Below are 14,305 nucleotides of genomic sequence, written 5' to 3'. Positions count from 1 at the left end.
ACCGTCCCATGTCCACACCCACCAAGTTTCCTTTAAAAGTGGAGCCAGGGGGCGGGCGCAGTGGTGCAAGCCTGTAAGCCCAGCAGCTCAGGAGGCTGAGACGGGAGGAACAAGAGTTCAAAGCTAGCCTCAGCAACAGCGACCACTAAGCAACTCAGTGAGCCCTGTCTCTAAATAAAATACAAAATGGGGGTGAGGATGTGGCTCAGTCTTTGGAGGGGGTACCTGGGATTGGACTCAGTGCCCTGAGTCCAATCCCGGGTACCCCCCCCAAAGAAAAAGTGGAGCCAGGGACCTCCAAACGCATCTCTCACTCTGAGATGGTCCCTCCAGCGTGCTCCTTGCTCTCCTAAATACAGTCCTGAGCCTCTACTGCGGAAATTCTTTTCTGTCACGAAAGTCCAAGACCCCACTTGTCCTGAGTTGAGTTCCCTCCACGGAAATGATCCAGGAATTCCTTAGGATCGCCTTCCAGTGCCTCTTCTGTGGGTACCCTCAGAAACTGCTGGGAGTGGTGGCACACATCAGTAATCTCAGCAACTCGGGGGGCTGAGGCAGGAGGATCGCAAGTTCAAAGCCAGCCTCTGCAATTTAGGGAGGTCCTAAGCAATTTAGCGAGACCCTGTCTCAAAATAAAACACAGAAAAAAGCTGGGGGTGTGGCTCAGTGGTGAAGTGCCCCTGGATTAAATCCCCAGTTTAAAAAAAAAAAAAAAAAGACTTAGGGTCAGTGAAAGCGAAAACCGAGAAGCTCTGTGCATGTCTTGTACTGCGTCGCCACTAAAAGTACTGATTTTATGCCAAATGATTCTTAACTCAATTTTTTTTATAGTGCTGGGGATCAGAACCCAGGGCCTTGTGCATGCAAAACAAGCACTCTACCAACTGAGCTATATCCCCAGCTTAATTCAATATTGTAAATGAGGGGAAAAAAATCTGAGGGAATGTGTTTGCTATGTCCCCCACAAGAGCACGGAGCCCACTGCGGCTGAGCACAGGGAGGGGGATAGGTGGATCCCAGAGATGCTGCAGAGTCCTGCAGATCTCCGGGTGAGCAGCGGGCACCGGGCTTTCCTGAGTGAGCTCAGCCGTGGAGCTGGAGAGGCTGAGTGGGAACGGCTCCCAAGGGGGAGCAGGCTGTAGGAATTTGGAATTCTAAAGTTTTAAAATGGGAATTTGCCTTACATTCCAAACCTGTGAAAACTGTCCCTTTTTCTTTCCCTAATGGAAATACAAGTTTTATTTTATAAAATGAGTATTTCTATCCTTAAGGAACAATGTGGGTGATTTGTGTTTTATTTATTTTATTTTATTTTGTACAGGTTATTGAATCCAGCGGGGATTAACCAATGAGCCACATGCCCAGTCCTTTTAATTTTTTTTTTTTTAAATTTTGAGAAATTAAATTAAATTTTTTTTTTTTAAATTTTGGGTCTCACTAAGTTGTTTAGGACCTCACTAAGTTGCTGAGGCTGGCCTTGAACTCTCAATCCTCCTTCCTCAGCCTTCTGAGCTCTCGGAATACAGGTGCATGCAACAGCTGTGTTTTATTAACTTTTTCTTCCTATTCTTCCCTCTCTGACCAGGGTGACCAGTTGTCCCCAAAACCATTTCCAAGTTAGGAGATTTTCTAGAAGGACTTACGGGAGCCAGTATGTAGTTGATTTACTTGGTGTCAGAATAAAGGCACGCACCAGATCTAAAGGAGAAAATGACCTAATGGGTGGCTCAGAGCAGCTTAGCTGCCCCAGTGAAAAGACAGCAATTTGTGTGTTGCATTTCTGCCCAGGGAAGCCCACCGGAGGCTCAGTACCCCAGGTTTTCATTGGCGGAGTCACCATGCACCTGTGTCTGGATGTTCCAGAGGAGAGCAGGTGTGTGCAGTTCTGAGCAGTCCAGGTACACTGACCTACCCTCATCTCACCTTTTTTTGCAGTTCTGGGGATTGAACCCAGGATCTCCCACATGCCAGGAAAGCACTCTGCAACTAAGCTATGTCCCCAGCCCAAGCCACTCTAATCATTAGGACATGGAGGGATGCATGTACCAGAGAATTTCCCAGAGGCAAGCAGATCAGAGTGGATCTTGCCAGCAGAGCTCTATAAGGACGGCAGCCCCAGACTTCTATGTGAACTCCTTCTTGCACTCCCCCCCCCTCCGCCCCATCCCACGTGCAGATGAATCTTCATCGCAAGGGATTATGTGGCAATGATTGCTGTAGACGAGGTAGAGAAATCAGATCTGGAGAGGAAATCAAGACCTAAAAGAACAGCCAGGGCCTTGGGGTGCAGCTCAGTGGTGGAGCGCTTGCCCGGATGCTCCAGGCTGTGGGCTCACTCTGCAGCACCACAAAACAAACAAAAATTTCAGTTATTTGTTCATTTATTTTGAGACGGGATCTTGCCCAGTCTGGTCTCCAGCTCCTGAATTCAAGTCAGCCTCCTGCCTCAGCCTCCCATATTGCTGGGACCTTAGGCACAAAGCCCTGCCCTGGCCCATGGAACTCCTTTTGGTTCTGAACCCAGGGGTATTTTACCGCTGAGCTCCATCCCTAGCCCTTTTTTATTTTTATTTTGAGGCAGGCTCTTGCTGAATTGCTGAGGGTCTCCCTACATTTCCCAGGCTGGCCTTCAACTTGAGATTCTCCTGCCTCAGCCTCTGGAGTCACTGGGATTACAGAGGATGGGCCACTTACTTATAAAATTTATTTTCGATAAACTTAGAGACCTAGGAGGTAGGAACCACAGGCTACCATGCATCTCTAAGTGGGGGACCGAGTGCGTGGTGTCATTGAGTGACAGCGTCTCTATTGAGCATGTCCGTGTGGTGTTTGTGGGTCTGTGTTGTGCTGTGGTGTTTGAGATCCATGTGAAAGCCTGGGAGTGCGGCTGGGTGAGTGTGTGTGTGTGTGTGTGTGTGTGTGTGTGCGCCCGCGCCTCCAAGTGCAGCAATGTGTGTCTTGTCCCTGGATGAATGACAGCACGCCCTATCATGTTACTGAGCAGCTGTGTCTCTGCAGGCTGGTGGCATTTTGAGTTGCTGTGTGTCATGGGCGTTAGCGATGGAGTCTGTGCAGCATGGTGCTTGGTACCTGACTGTGGGTCCCAGGGGCTGGCTCTCTGGGTGGCCTTTGTGTTCCTGGGTGGAACATGTGTGTCGTGTGTTGGGCGCTGGGTACTGTCACCCATCCCACCCTGCAGCAGGCTGGCGGTGGCTGCGCCTGTGGATGTGTCGTGACGTGGCTGGACACTGACTGGCTGTCGTGGTGACCTGTGGCTGAATAAAGACGGGTGCTGATGTGACTGTGTCTCAGTTGGGCTGGGTTTGGGCGAATGTGCAGTTGTGCAGTCGGGGGAAGGGGTGCTGGTGTACCCCTGGGGGCTGTGTGTGTGAGACACACAGGGGCACGGATGAGTGCCAGCCTGCCGCCACTGATTTCTCTGGCCTCTCCTGCGGGGCAACAAGGACCCCTTTGTTCTCAATGACAGAAGAGGAATGTCCCTCCTCTCGTGAGGTCCCGGCAGTGCTCTGCCACTGAGCCGTGCCCAGGGACTGCTTGGCCCCGCCATCACTGGTATGCACTATAGAGCCCCAGAGAGATCACCTGGGGCCCTCTGAACAGTGCTGTTATGGGTTGAACCGCGTCCTGTGCAAAATTCCTATGTGACAATCCTAACCCCCTAACCTCTGAACGTGACCTTATTTGAAAATAGGGTCATTAGGGATGTCATTAGTTAAGGTGAGGTCACATTGGAATACAGCGGGTCCCTGCTCCAACATGGTTGTTATAAACCAGGGCACATGGACACCGACACCCGCGGACATGGCCTGTGAACACGAGGTGAGACCGGGTGGGGTCTCTGCAACCACGGAGTCCGCCAGAGATCCAGCGACCCACCAGAAACCAGGCCAGATTCTCCCTCAGGGTCCTTGGAAGGAACCAGTCCTGATCTTGATCTCAGACTTCTGGCTTCCGGAAACGTAAGACAATTACAGCCAGTTGGTTTGTCCTTGGTGAGAACCGCCCAGAAGGCACAGGACTTTCTCTACATGTTGGAGGATGAGCAGGAGGCAGAGGGCAGGAACAGAATGTGCAAAGGCCCAGAGGCAGGGCTGTGGGTGAGGTCCTTGATGAAACCTCAGTAGAGCTGGGTTTGGGCAGTATTGGAGGGGCCAGAGAGGCACCCTGGGACCAGGGAGAAGTAGGTCATGCTATGGTTTGGGTCTTTGTTCTGAGGGCACTGGCTCTATTTATGAGGTACTCACACTTCACGCTGCCCTGTGCTAATTGCTGCTCCTACACTTGCTCCTTAAATCTGATGCCAGAGATGGGAACTTCTGACCCAGTGAGCACCGAAATGAAATTGGGCCAGAGAGCAGTAGCACACAGGTAAAGCTTTAATTGGGTGGTTTAGCCTCAAGGAGAGGGGACACAGCAGTGATAGAATTAGGCTAGGTCCCCAAACAAAGCAAGAAGCTATTTTTTACTTATGTGTAAGGTTATAGGAGGTGGGTTAGGGATTGGGATGTTTTTTATTCTGGAAATTAAACCCAGGGCCACTTAATCACTGAGCCACATCCCCAGCCATTTAAAAACATTTTTTACTTAGAGACAGGGTCTCTCTAAGTTGCTGAGTCTCGCTTTAAATTCTCCATCCTCCTACCTTGGCCGTCCCAGATGCTGGGATTACAGGCCACGGTGCCCAGTGTGTTTAGAAATTTTAATGGAGTTTAGATCTTTAAAAAAAAATTTTTTTTTCCTGTGTGAGCACTTTGAGAGATGGTCAGTGTCAGTTTAGAGCCCAACTTTACATCTGTCCTGTTGATGCTGTATCCCTTTTAATCCTGTTTGCCCCGCAATAAGGTCACTGCAGCTGTTAAGAGAATACACGGGTATGGCTTTGCACACCTGTAATCTCAGCGACTGGGGGGGGGGGGGTCTGAGGCTGAAGGATCACCAGTTCAAGGCCAGCCTGGTAACATAGCCAGACCCTGTCTCAAAATAAAAAGGGCTGAGGAAGTAGCTCAGGGGTAGGGGGTTGGGTTTGTCTTGAGTCCTTTGCCCTGATCCCCCAACAATTTCCTTCTCTTATCTAGTTTATCTTTGAAAATGGTAAGGCAAAGATATCTTGGCTAAACGAGGCATCTGGTTTGGTTGGGTTTTGTACAGGGGTATGTGTGTGTTTGAAACAGGGGCCTGTGCCTGCCACTTGCTAGGCAAGTGCTCTACCACTGAGCCACATCCTCCACTCCTTTTATTTTTTTAGTGCCCATGGGGGCGCTCAACCACGGAGCCACACCCTCAGCCTTTTTTCTGTTAGAGACAGGGTCTCGCTGAGTTGCTAACTGCCTCCTAAGTTGCTGAGGTGGGCTTTGAACTCCTGCCTAGGCCTCCCAAGTCACTGGGATTACAGGCGTGCGCCACCACGCCTGGCTTTATGTTTACTTTAGAGACAGGGTCTCCTTAAGTTGCTGAGGCTGCCTTTGAACTTGGGTTCTTCATCCTCAGTTCTTCATCCCAAGTCACTGGGATTACAGTCGTGCGCCACCATACCTGGCTTTTTTTCCTTTCTTTTCTTTTGAGTGCCTGTGGAGGTACCTGTCTCAAATCCTCCCAAAATAACACAGCCAGCGAGGAAGATGGAGGGGGACGTGAACTTTGCCAGGAGAGGTCAAGCGAGGACCCGGGAGGTAGAAGGTGAAGCTGGTACCTCCTCATCCACGTGTAGTCGGGAGCCAGAGCAGCAGGGGGCACCCAGCGAGGCGGTGAAACGAGAGACCATCGCCCGCAGGCGATCACGCCCACCTCGCAGAGGGGGGCACCGAGGCTTAGAGAGAGGAAGGGGTCTTAAGCCCTCAACTCTGCAGCCTGCTTCCATGACCTGCCGTGGATCCCTTCGCGGGGAGCCGGGATGAAGGCGCAGAGAGGAGGGCTACATGGTAATGAGGCGCCTCAGGGCCGGCGGCTGGGTTTGGAACGCTCGCCGGACCCCGCAGCCTCCCCTTCGCGGTCCCACTGCCTACCCGAACCTTTCGGGGCTCCGTTGCCTCTTGGGGTAGGAGAGGTCCCAACCCCTCCCCGCGCTTCGGCTCCCCCGCCCCCTTCCAGCCACGCGGTAGCGTGACCATCAACGCAGCCAATTCCCTGCCACCGCCCCGCCGGGCTGTACCGTGCTGGCTGGAGTGGCGGGGGGGGGGGGGAGAAGGAAGGGAATGCGTGCAGGGCTTGTCCCAGGCACTCCCTCCATCCAGACACCGACTAGCCCGACAAGGGGACAGTAAGGAGGCTGCCGCGGGGGTGTCGGGTCGCGGGCCGCGGGGCTCTGTGGCCGCTTCGGCGCCGCGGTGACCCCGCATCCCCCCGCTCCCTGCATTGGTTCGCGCCGCGGAGCGCGAAGAACCAGCCGTGTGCGCGGTGCCCGAGACACAGCGGTAGCGAGTCCGCGGAGCACGGTCAGGTCGGAGGGTCAGCTGTGCGGCGGCTGCTGCGTCGCGATCATGGCTCTCAAAGTCCGAGTCGTTTACTGGTAAGCGCGGAGGCCAGGGGCCTCTCCCTACCGCGATTTCCGTGCGCTCGGAGCCGGGATGGGGCGTCGGGGGCTGGATCTCAGGCACCCGGGAGGAGAAAAGCGGCTGGGTGGGGCCAGGAGGGGTGAGGGCCGCGGGGAGTTGAACCCCCATTTGGGACAAGCGGGACGTCTCGGGTTGTGAAGGGTCCAGCGGAGACGTGTGTGTGGCCGCCGCAGACGCCGAGGGGCTTGGCCGCGGGTCGGGTGGATCTGTGCACTCCTGGGACCGACCCCTCGGCTATGCTCCGATTCCCCCCCCCCCCGCCCGCGAACAGCCCCTGGGTCAGGACGGCCTCCTGAACCTTCCTGGGTTTAGAAAAGACGCAAATGACAACCTTCGCCCGGTGCCCGTGGGTGCCCCTGCTGCCAACCCCACTCTTCTCGGGCCACAGTTCCCCCTTCGGTAATGCGAAGAGGGCAAACTTAGTAGCTCCTGCCCAGGGAGCGCTGCTCGCCAGCCCCGACTGCCTTTGAACCTATTTCCTCTGCTCAGAGGATCTCCCTGGCACCTCATTCTATGCTAGCATGCAGTAGGTGCTTAATAAATACTGGTTCAATGAATTTACTGCCCCCTGAGCCTTTTGAGGGAGGGGAATTCTAGCTTCATTTTACGGGGCAGGGAGAGGGGAATGCAGTAGGTCGAGGTCCTGGGTTAGAAGGGGGCCACTCCAACCTGGGTGGCTGGCCCAATTGTCTGGGACACGCACCCGGGATCCAGTGGGTCTCAGTTTTGGGAATGCCATGGCCTGTTAGAAGCACAGCTTGCTTGACATTTTGAGTTCCCAGGAGGCCTGTGCACCAGATTCCAGCCGGAAATGGCATCTTGGGTGTTGGAAGGTGTTCAGGTTCCAGGAGCTACAGGGCTTCCTTCAGTGCTCTGGGCGTGGGCCCCAGCCGAGATTGCATGTTGTTTATGCGGCTCTTGTTCTAACCCAGTGCCCTCCGTTTTCTTCCCTGTTGCCTTCCCCGCCTCATGTGGCCACATAATTGTGATCTGGTCACCCCGTCTGCGGCCTCCCTCTCCTCCTTTGCCCGGCTTGGCTCTTTTTCTCTGCTGTTTCCTATTACACTCTGGTGTCCGTGTGTCTTTCTTCCCTTCTCTGCCTCTTCTGCTTGGTCATTTCTGCCCATCTTATTCTCTTCTCTTCCTGGTCCCCTTTGTCCTGCCATTACTGCCTGGCTTTCCCTGTGTCCCCACCTGTCTGCCTGTCCTGGAACTCCTCACTTGGACTCACCTACCAGTGGCGCTTGAGGCTACAAGCCTAAGGTAAGCCGGGTGCCCTCAGGAAGCACCCTGAGTTGGGGGAGTGCATCTGGGGGGCTGGCTGGGCACTGCTCTGATCTCCTCCCCCTTTTCAGTATCTCCAGCTCAAGAAGAAGCTAGAAGATGAGTTCCCTGGATGCCTGGACATTGTGAGTCTCGGGGATGTGGACGTGGAGCCAGTCAGGCCCCTCGTCCGTCTGAGGGTCTGGTGGTGGTGGAGGTGGCTTAGCCCCACAGCCTTTACCCTCACCCCATACTTCCTGGGAAGGGGAAGCGTTTCCAAGAGGGCATCCCAGTGCCAATCTGTCCTCCCTGCTTAGTGCGGCGAGGGGACTCCCCAGGTCACCGGGTTCTTTGAAGTGATGGTAGCCGGGAAGCTGGTTCACTCCAAGAAGGTATCTCTCTGTGTGTGTCTTGTTTGGGGGTCAAGTAGGACTGGGGCGGAGGCTGGTGTGTGGGTCCCAGCTTGACCCTTTCTCTCTTTCCCCTCCCCAGAGAGGTGATGGCTATGTGGACACGGAGAGCAAGTTTCTGAAGCTGGTGGCTGCCATCAAAGCCGCCTTGGCTCAGGGCTAGAGTGCCCTGAAGGCAGAGGTGAGGGGCCCAGGCAGGCGCTGACCTGGGACCAGTCTGGGAGATGGGGGCATCCAGGTGTCCCCGGGGCAGGAGGAGTGGAAACAAGGTCTGGGTGGTGCAGGATGACTCCTGAGCTGGCAGTAGGCTGAGGGCTGCCCTCAGCAGCTCTCCTGGCTTTGGAATAGAAGGTACTAAAGAGACACTCTGGATTTTGTCCCTTTGCCAGGAAACAGTGACTATCTGTGACTGTCAGCCCAGGTTACAGGCACGTTTGGAAACACAGCTCCTGTGCTTAGTATTTTCAACCTGATCACCAGTTATCAGACCCTGAACCTGAGACTTTTCCCGAGTGGGCCCACAAACACTTTAAGAAACTAACTGACAAAGAATGTTCAAGAAACTGACACTAACTCTAGAACTGATCACCTGCCCCAGAAGGGACTCCCTTCTCCCCCAGAGCAATGTAGAATCAAATTCAGAACCAGCTGTCAGCATACCCTGAACCCAGGCACCCCTTCCCACACCTGCACGGAACTGTGCAGACCAGCTCCCAAACTGCAGAACTGATATCTAGTTCCCTATGTCCTCTGAGCCAGGTAGTTCCTTCCAGCCCAGCCCGTTCTAGAACACACAGCCGTTTCCATAACCCTCTGGAACATGGACTGCTTTCCAGAGCCCTCTTGAGTTTGGTTTCAGTTTCCTCAAGTACATTCCAGATGAGTTCCAAACCCCTTCTCATCCAGGACTGGGCACTACTCACCAGCGCAGACCAGGGCTAAGTTCTGGTTTTGGGGACAGTCCTTCCCCGACCCGCCTATACTAGAGATTGAGCCCAGGGCTGCTTTACCACTGAGCTTCAGCCTCAGCCTTTGATTTCAAGACAGGGTCTGGCCAAGTTGCCAAGCCTGGCCTTGAACCTGCGATCCTTCCCCCAAGTCACAGGGATTGCGGGTGTGCACCACCTTCCTGCTCCAGAGCAGTGAGGCCACTCTGAATTTGGACATGCAGATCTAAAGTAGTGACTACAGAAGGACAGTGGCATCCTCCCTCTTGTGTGGGTCTGACATGAAGCACCCCCACCCCCAAATTGGAAACGAATTTCTTGGTTCCACAGTGGCTGAGGGACGGTGGGTGGTGCCACGCAGCGGGATTTGATTTGAACTCTGTGGAGTGAGCAGCTCTGTCTAAACCCCCCTCCAGTCTGTACTGGCAGAGGCTCCCTTGGATTCCAGGGGGTGAGTCAATAGATGACTTCATCTCCCATAAAGGAAAGTGGGTTTGCATAAGGAAGAAATGGGGGGGAGACAAGTCTGTGAAGAGTGACTGTTTTTGTTTGTTTGTTTTGGTGCTTGGGGGTGGAACCCAGGGCCTGCCACCTGCTGAGCACATGCCCTGCCCCAGGGCCACTGCCTGCCCCTGTTTGGTAGTGCTGTGGCTCTAGTTTTCAGGACCCTTGGAAGGATTCAGAAGAACTCCAGCAGCTGTTCTGCATAGTTCCAGGTTACCTAGGGAGGGGCAGAGGGCAGGGGTCACCAGGCAGGAGCTTGTGCCCTGTCCCCCAGACAGATGCAGGCTGATTGTGCCAGCTGCCATGTTGACGAGATGGGTGAAAACACTCCCCAGTTCTTGCGCTGGAGGGGCTCGCTGGCACCATCGCGTCCCAGCTTTTTACTGGGGACTGGGCATACACAGGGCTGGCCTTGTCTCCAGGCCCTCCAGAATTTAAGCTGAGGCCACACTCCCAGAGCCCGCGACACCAGCAGTGTTAGCACAGGTGGCTGTGGTTGAGGCAGAGTGAACCAGGGTGCCAGGCAGGCCATCCTGAGGACTTCGGTACTTCCTCCCAGGAGCCAGGCTCTTGGGGCAAGGTGGTTCCTGCTGCACGTGGTGTGGCCGTCAGCTGGTGAAGAGCAGTAAAGTCTGTCAGGATGGCACAGGCCTGTGATCCCAGTGAGGCTGAGGCAAGAGGGTTGCAAGTTCGAGGCCCGCCTCAGCAACTTGGCAAGATCTTGTTTGAAAATAAAAAATGAGAAAAAGAAGGGCAGGGGGTGGGGGATAGGAGTTGGCTCAGTGGTAGAGTGCCCCTGGGTGCAATCCCCAGGACCAAAGCAAAACTCCCCCTGAACCTGTGTGTTAACCAGGTGGTGCACACCCGCAATCCCAGCAATTCAGGAGGCTGAGGCAGGAGAACCACAAGTTCGAGGCCAGCCTCAGCAATGTGGCAAGACCCCTGTCTCAAAGACTAAAAGGGGCTGGGGATGTGGCTCAGTGGTAAAGCACTCCTGGGTCCATTTCCCAGTATCAAGAAACAACCCCACGTGTGAGTTGCGGTGGGCTCTGGAGACAGGGTTTGGCTCTGGGCCACCAGGCTTTCTGTAGGCCAGCAGGTGGCTGCCCATCACCTCTCTGCAGGCTCAGTGAGAGCTGGCCCTCAGCGGGTCCCTCCCTGTGCACCCTGTTTCCCTGGGCCTGCAGCTCTGTGTACCCTTGTCACGCTGACCTGGGCCCAACCTGCTCCCCCCTCCCCCTCTTCTCTCCGCAGTCCAGGGACCTTGGCCCAGGCCCGCTCAGCAGACGCTCCATGACAGGAAGGACTGAAATGTCTCCGGGACGCCTGGTCTTTTCTCGATGTCCTTGCAGCCTCTGGGTCGGGGCTGAGTCGACGCCCCTGGTCTTTGCCTCTGCGTGGGGTGAGGTGTTTCCTCCAGAAGCCACGCCCACACAGGTGGTCTCAAGCCTGTCATGGGGTCACCAAGAGAGCCCACACTTCCCTGCCCCCGCATTGCCCTGCACCCCCTACCTCCCCTCTGCTCCTGGAGGAGGCCTGTCCCTCGCCTTCCTCAAGGGAAGCTGGGGGGCCGGGTGGGTGCAGCCGTCCCCAGGCCAATAAACAGTGGGTGAATCCAACAGCAGAGCCTCATCTGTCCTCGCGTCCTGTCTTTCCCCTGGAGCCCCTCCAGTCTCCTGTCGCATTGCTGATGACAGGCACTTTAGGAGAGGACAGGTCAACATGATGCTAACGGAAAGCACACCCCTGCTCTGGGATCCTTTGTTCCATAGGAATCTCTCTGGCTCCGAATTCTTCTTTTTTGGTAGCAGACCTTAAACCAGTGGGCACTTGACTACGGAAATTGAGACAAGGGTGTCCCTGAGATGCTTAGGGCCTTCTAAGTTGCTGAGGCTGCCTCGGCCTCCTGTGTCTTCTGTGTGTGGCTTGCTGGGGCTGCTGTCACAATACCACCGACGGGGACTAAAGTAGCAGAAATGCCTTGTCTCACTTGGAGGAGGCTGCAGGCCTCTGCTGGGCTGGCAGAGGCCACCGGGCTGTGTCCTCACATGACCCTTCCTCTGCTCACTGTTGGCGTCTGTCCACTTGTAAGGAAACCTGTCGTGATGGGGGCCCCTTTATCCCCACCTTGAAAACCTTATGACCTCTAAGACTTTCCAGCCGGGCACCTCGGCTTCAGGAGGCTGAGGCAGGAGGATTGCCTCAGCAATTTAGCAAGGCCCTAAGCAACTTGGGGAGACCCTGTCTTGAAATAAAGGGCTGGGATGTGGCTCAGTGGTTGAGCACCCCTGGGCTCAATCCCTGTTACCAGAAATAAATGAATGAAGAAACTCTCCAAAGAAAATCTCCATGCTGGGGTGCTGGGCTTCAGCACAGGCCGTGTTCAGGGGGCCAGTGGGGCCCACTGCGAGCGCCTCTCCCCTGAGACCAGTGGGTCGTGGTTCGTCCTCCAGCTGCAGGTGGCAGAGCTGGTGCAGAGACTTCTGGGTTGAAGGTCGGGAAGGGCCCTCTGGTCAGTTCCTCCAGGGACCTGCAGCTCTGTTGGTGACCAGTGGCAAGCATGAGACCACCTGTCAAGCCATGCACAGCCCTGACCAGGCTGCTCCTCAGGTGGCAGGAGGTGCCAGCCAGGCCGAATGTGGAGGTGGCGCTGTGGGCCCCGTGTTCCCCAGGCCTCCTCTTTGTGCTCTTTCCCCTTGTCACCTGGGACACCAGGATGGGGGCCTGTTGTGCCTCCTTGCCTCTCGACCTTGCATTTGACCTTGTTACTAGTTTGCCCAAGGGAACCAGGAGGAAGGAGCCCTGAGCCCGTTCCTGGTCCCCAGAGGCCTCCTGTACACCTGCTGCCCTGAGGGGGTCTCGTGGCACTTGGCTGCTGGTCCCAGACGAGGGTGCCAGAGCGGAGCAGAGCTGCCCCCCAGCCCGTGAGCATGTGAACAGTTCAACCTGGCCAGGAACGTCCTAGATCAGGCCACCACCATGGTGGCACGCATCTGTACTCTCCTCCCAGCCACTCCGGAGGCTGGGGCAGGAGGATTGCAAGTTTGAGGTCAGCCTGGGCAATTCCTTGAGACCCTGTTTAAAAAAGAAAGAAAGAAAGAAAGAAAAGGATGTGGATGTAGCTTGTGGTAAAGCACCCCTGGGTTAAGTCCCCAGTATCCCTCACAGAGGGGGCATTTTGGCGTGTGCTGGGGCACTTGGGAGGCTGAGGTAGGAGGATCACTGGAACCCACAGGTTCAAGACCAGCCTAGGCAGCAGAATGGGATCTTGTAAATAAAAAATAAATAAACAGCTTTACTGAGATGTGACACACTGACACCCCGGTTTGAAGTGCAGGGCCTTGTTTGGTCAGGCAGAAGGTGAGGAGCATCCCCTAGCCACTAGAGAACCTGCAGGTGGTCAACACACCAGGCCAAAAGCAGCTCAGCAGGACACAGATAGCCAATCCCAATACCCCACCCCCAAAGAGAAAAAGAAAGTGGTAATAATGTCTGCACACCTCCTTTGTGTATTAAAGTGCACATTTTCCAGACAGCAGACGGTCCAGCTAAGCAGCACCAACATTAGTATCTATATTCTGATTAACCAGGGCCGATTTATTGAACAAGGTGATGTTGAGAGCCACAGACAAGGGGCCCCAGCAAACTTCCAACTGCCAGCTGATGATTGGCTCACAGCAGCCCAAGCAAACTTCTAGCTGCCACGTGATTGGCTCCTCTGTGGTGATGCTCATTGGGTTGTTTCCCGCCCTTTCAGACCAGGGAGCTGCTCATTGGGGGACTTTTTTTGGCTCCGCCCATGCGACCCAGCCAATAGGCCTCAAGAGCAGGAGGAGGGGGCGGAGGTTGAGAGGCTTGTGGGAAGCCAGTGCTGGCAGTTGGGCTCCGAAGGTTTTTCCTAAAGAGCTGTGTGGTTTGTCGCGCACGTGTGTGTTTTCTAAAAATAAAGTTCGTTTCTTTTGACAAGTGGCTCCTGAATTGTGCCCAGCCAGACTGCGGCAAGGTGAGGAACTGGGTGAAGCGGGATCATGGTGGACAGCAATGGAGAGTTCATCCTTTTATTTTTGGCACTAGGGACTGAACCCAGGGGTGCTTAACCGCTGAGCCACATCTCTAGCCCTTTTGACTTTATTTACAGTATTTTTAAAAGTTCTTTTCCTTTTTATTTATTCATTCATTTAAGTACCCAGGATTGAACTCAGGGGCATTCAGCCGCTGAGCCACATCTCCAGACCTTTTTTATTTTTTATTTAAAAGAGACAGGGTCTCACTGAGTTGTTAGCACCTCACCATTGCTGAGACTGGCTTTGAACTCCCGATCCTCCTGCCTCAGCTTTCCAAGCTGCAGCGATTCCAGGCATGCTCCACTCAGTTTGGCTTCCTTTTTATTTTGAGGCAGAGTCACACTCAGTTGCTGAGGCTGGCCTCAAACTTGTGATCCTCCTGCCTCAGCCTCCCATGTCTAAATGTTGTCAAAGTTTGAGCTGCTTCTTCCTTAGGAGTGTGCAGTCTGTGGGCCAGGCTCTCCAGCTCGATTGAGCTTAGAATGCCCAAACCAGCTCCTGCTACACTAAACAGTGTCACACCAAGCTCTTTCCCTCTGATGACA

The 14,305-nt window shown here is 54.6% G+C and overlaps 1 protein-coding gene and 1 long non-coding RNA gene across 2 annotated transcripts; both read left to right on the top strand.

Annotated features, from left to right (window-relative positions):
- The first annotated feature begins 3,911 nt into the window (after positions 1–3,911).
- LOC139702643 (uncharacterized) lies at positions 3,912–6,378 on the top strand. The gene is made up of 3 exons (XR_011705216.1): positions 3,912–3,980; positions 4,326–4,389; positions 5,584–6,378. It is a non-coding gene; the product is annotated as an uncharacterized lncRNA (long non-coding RNA).
- A 19-nt stretch (positions 6,379–6,397) lies between these two features.
- Positions 6,398–11,315, top strand: Selenow (selenoprotein W). The gene is made up of 6 exons (XM_027945931.2): positions 6,398–6,526; positions 7,811–7,835; positions 7,928–7,981; positions 8,153–8,227; positions 8,328–8,426; positions 10,951–11,315. Exons 1-5 carry the CDS (start codon positions 6,498–6,500, stop codon positions 8,406–8,408), a joined length of 264 nt encoding a protein of 87 aa, XP_027801732.1. The 5' UTR covers positions 6,398–6,497; the 3' UTR covers positions 8,409–8,426; positions 10,951–11,315.
- Positions 11,316–14,305: the final 2,990 nt, after the last annotated feature.

The sequence above is a fragment of the Marmota flaviventris genome, chromosome 18 (genome assembly GCF_047511675.1).
Source record: "Marmota flaviventris isolate mMarFla1 chromosome 18, mMarFla1.hap1, whole genome shotgun sequence".
NCBI classification, from domain to species: Eukaryota; Metazoa; Chordata; class Mammalia; order Rodentia; family Sciuridae; genus Marmota; species Marmota flaviventris.
Note: the sequence above shows the minus strand (reverse complement) of the source record. Positions and strands in the feature narration are given on the sequence as shown.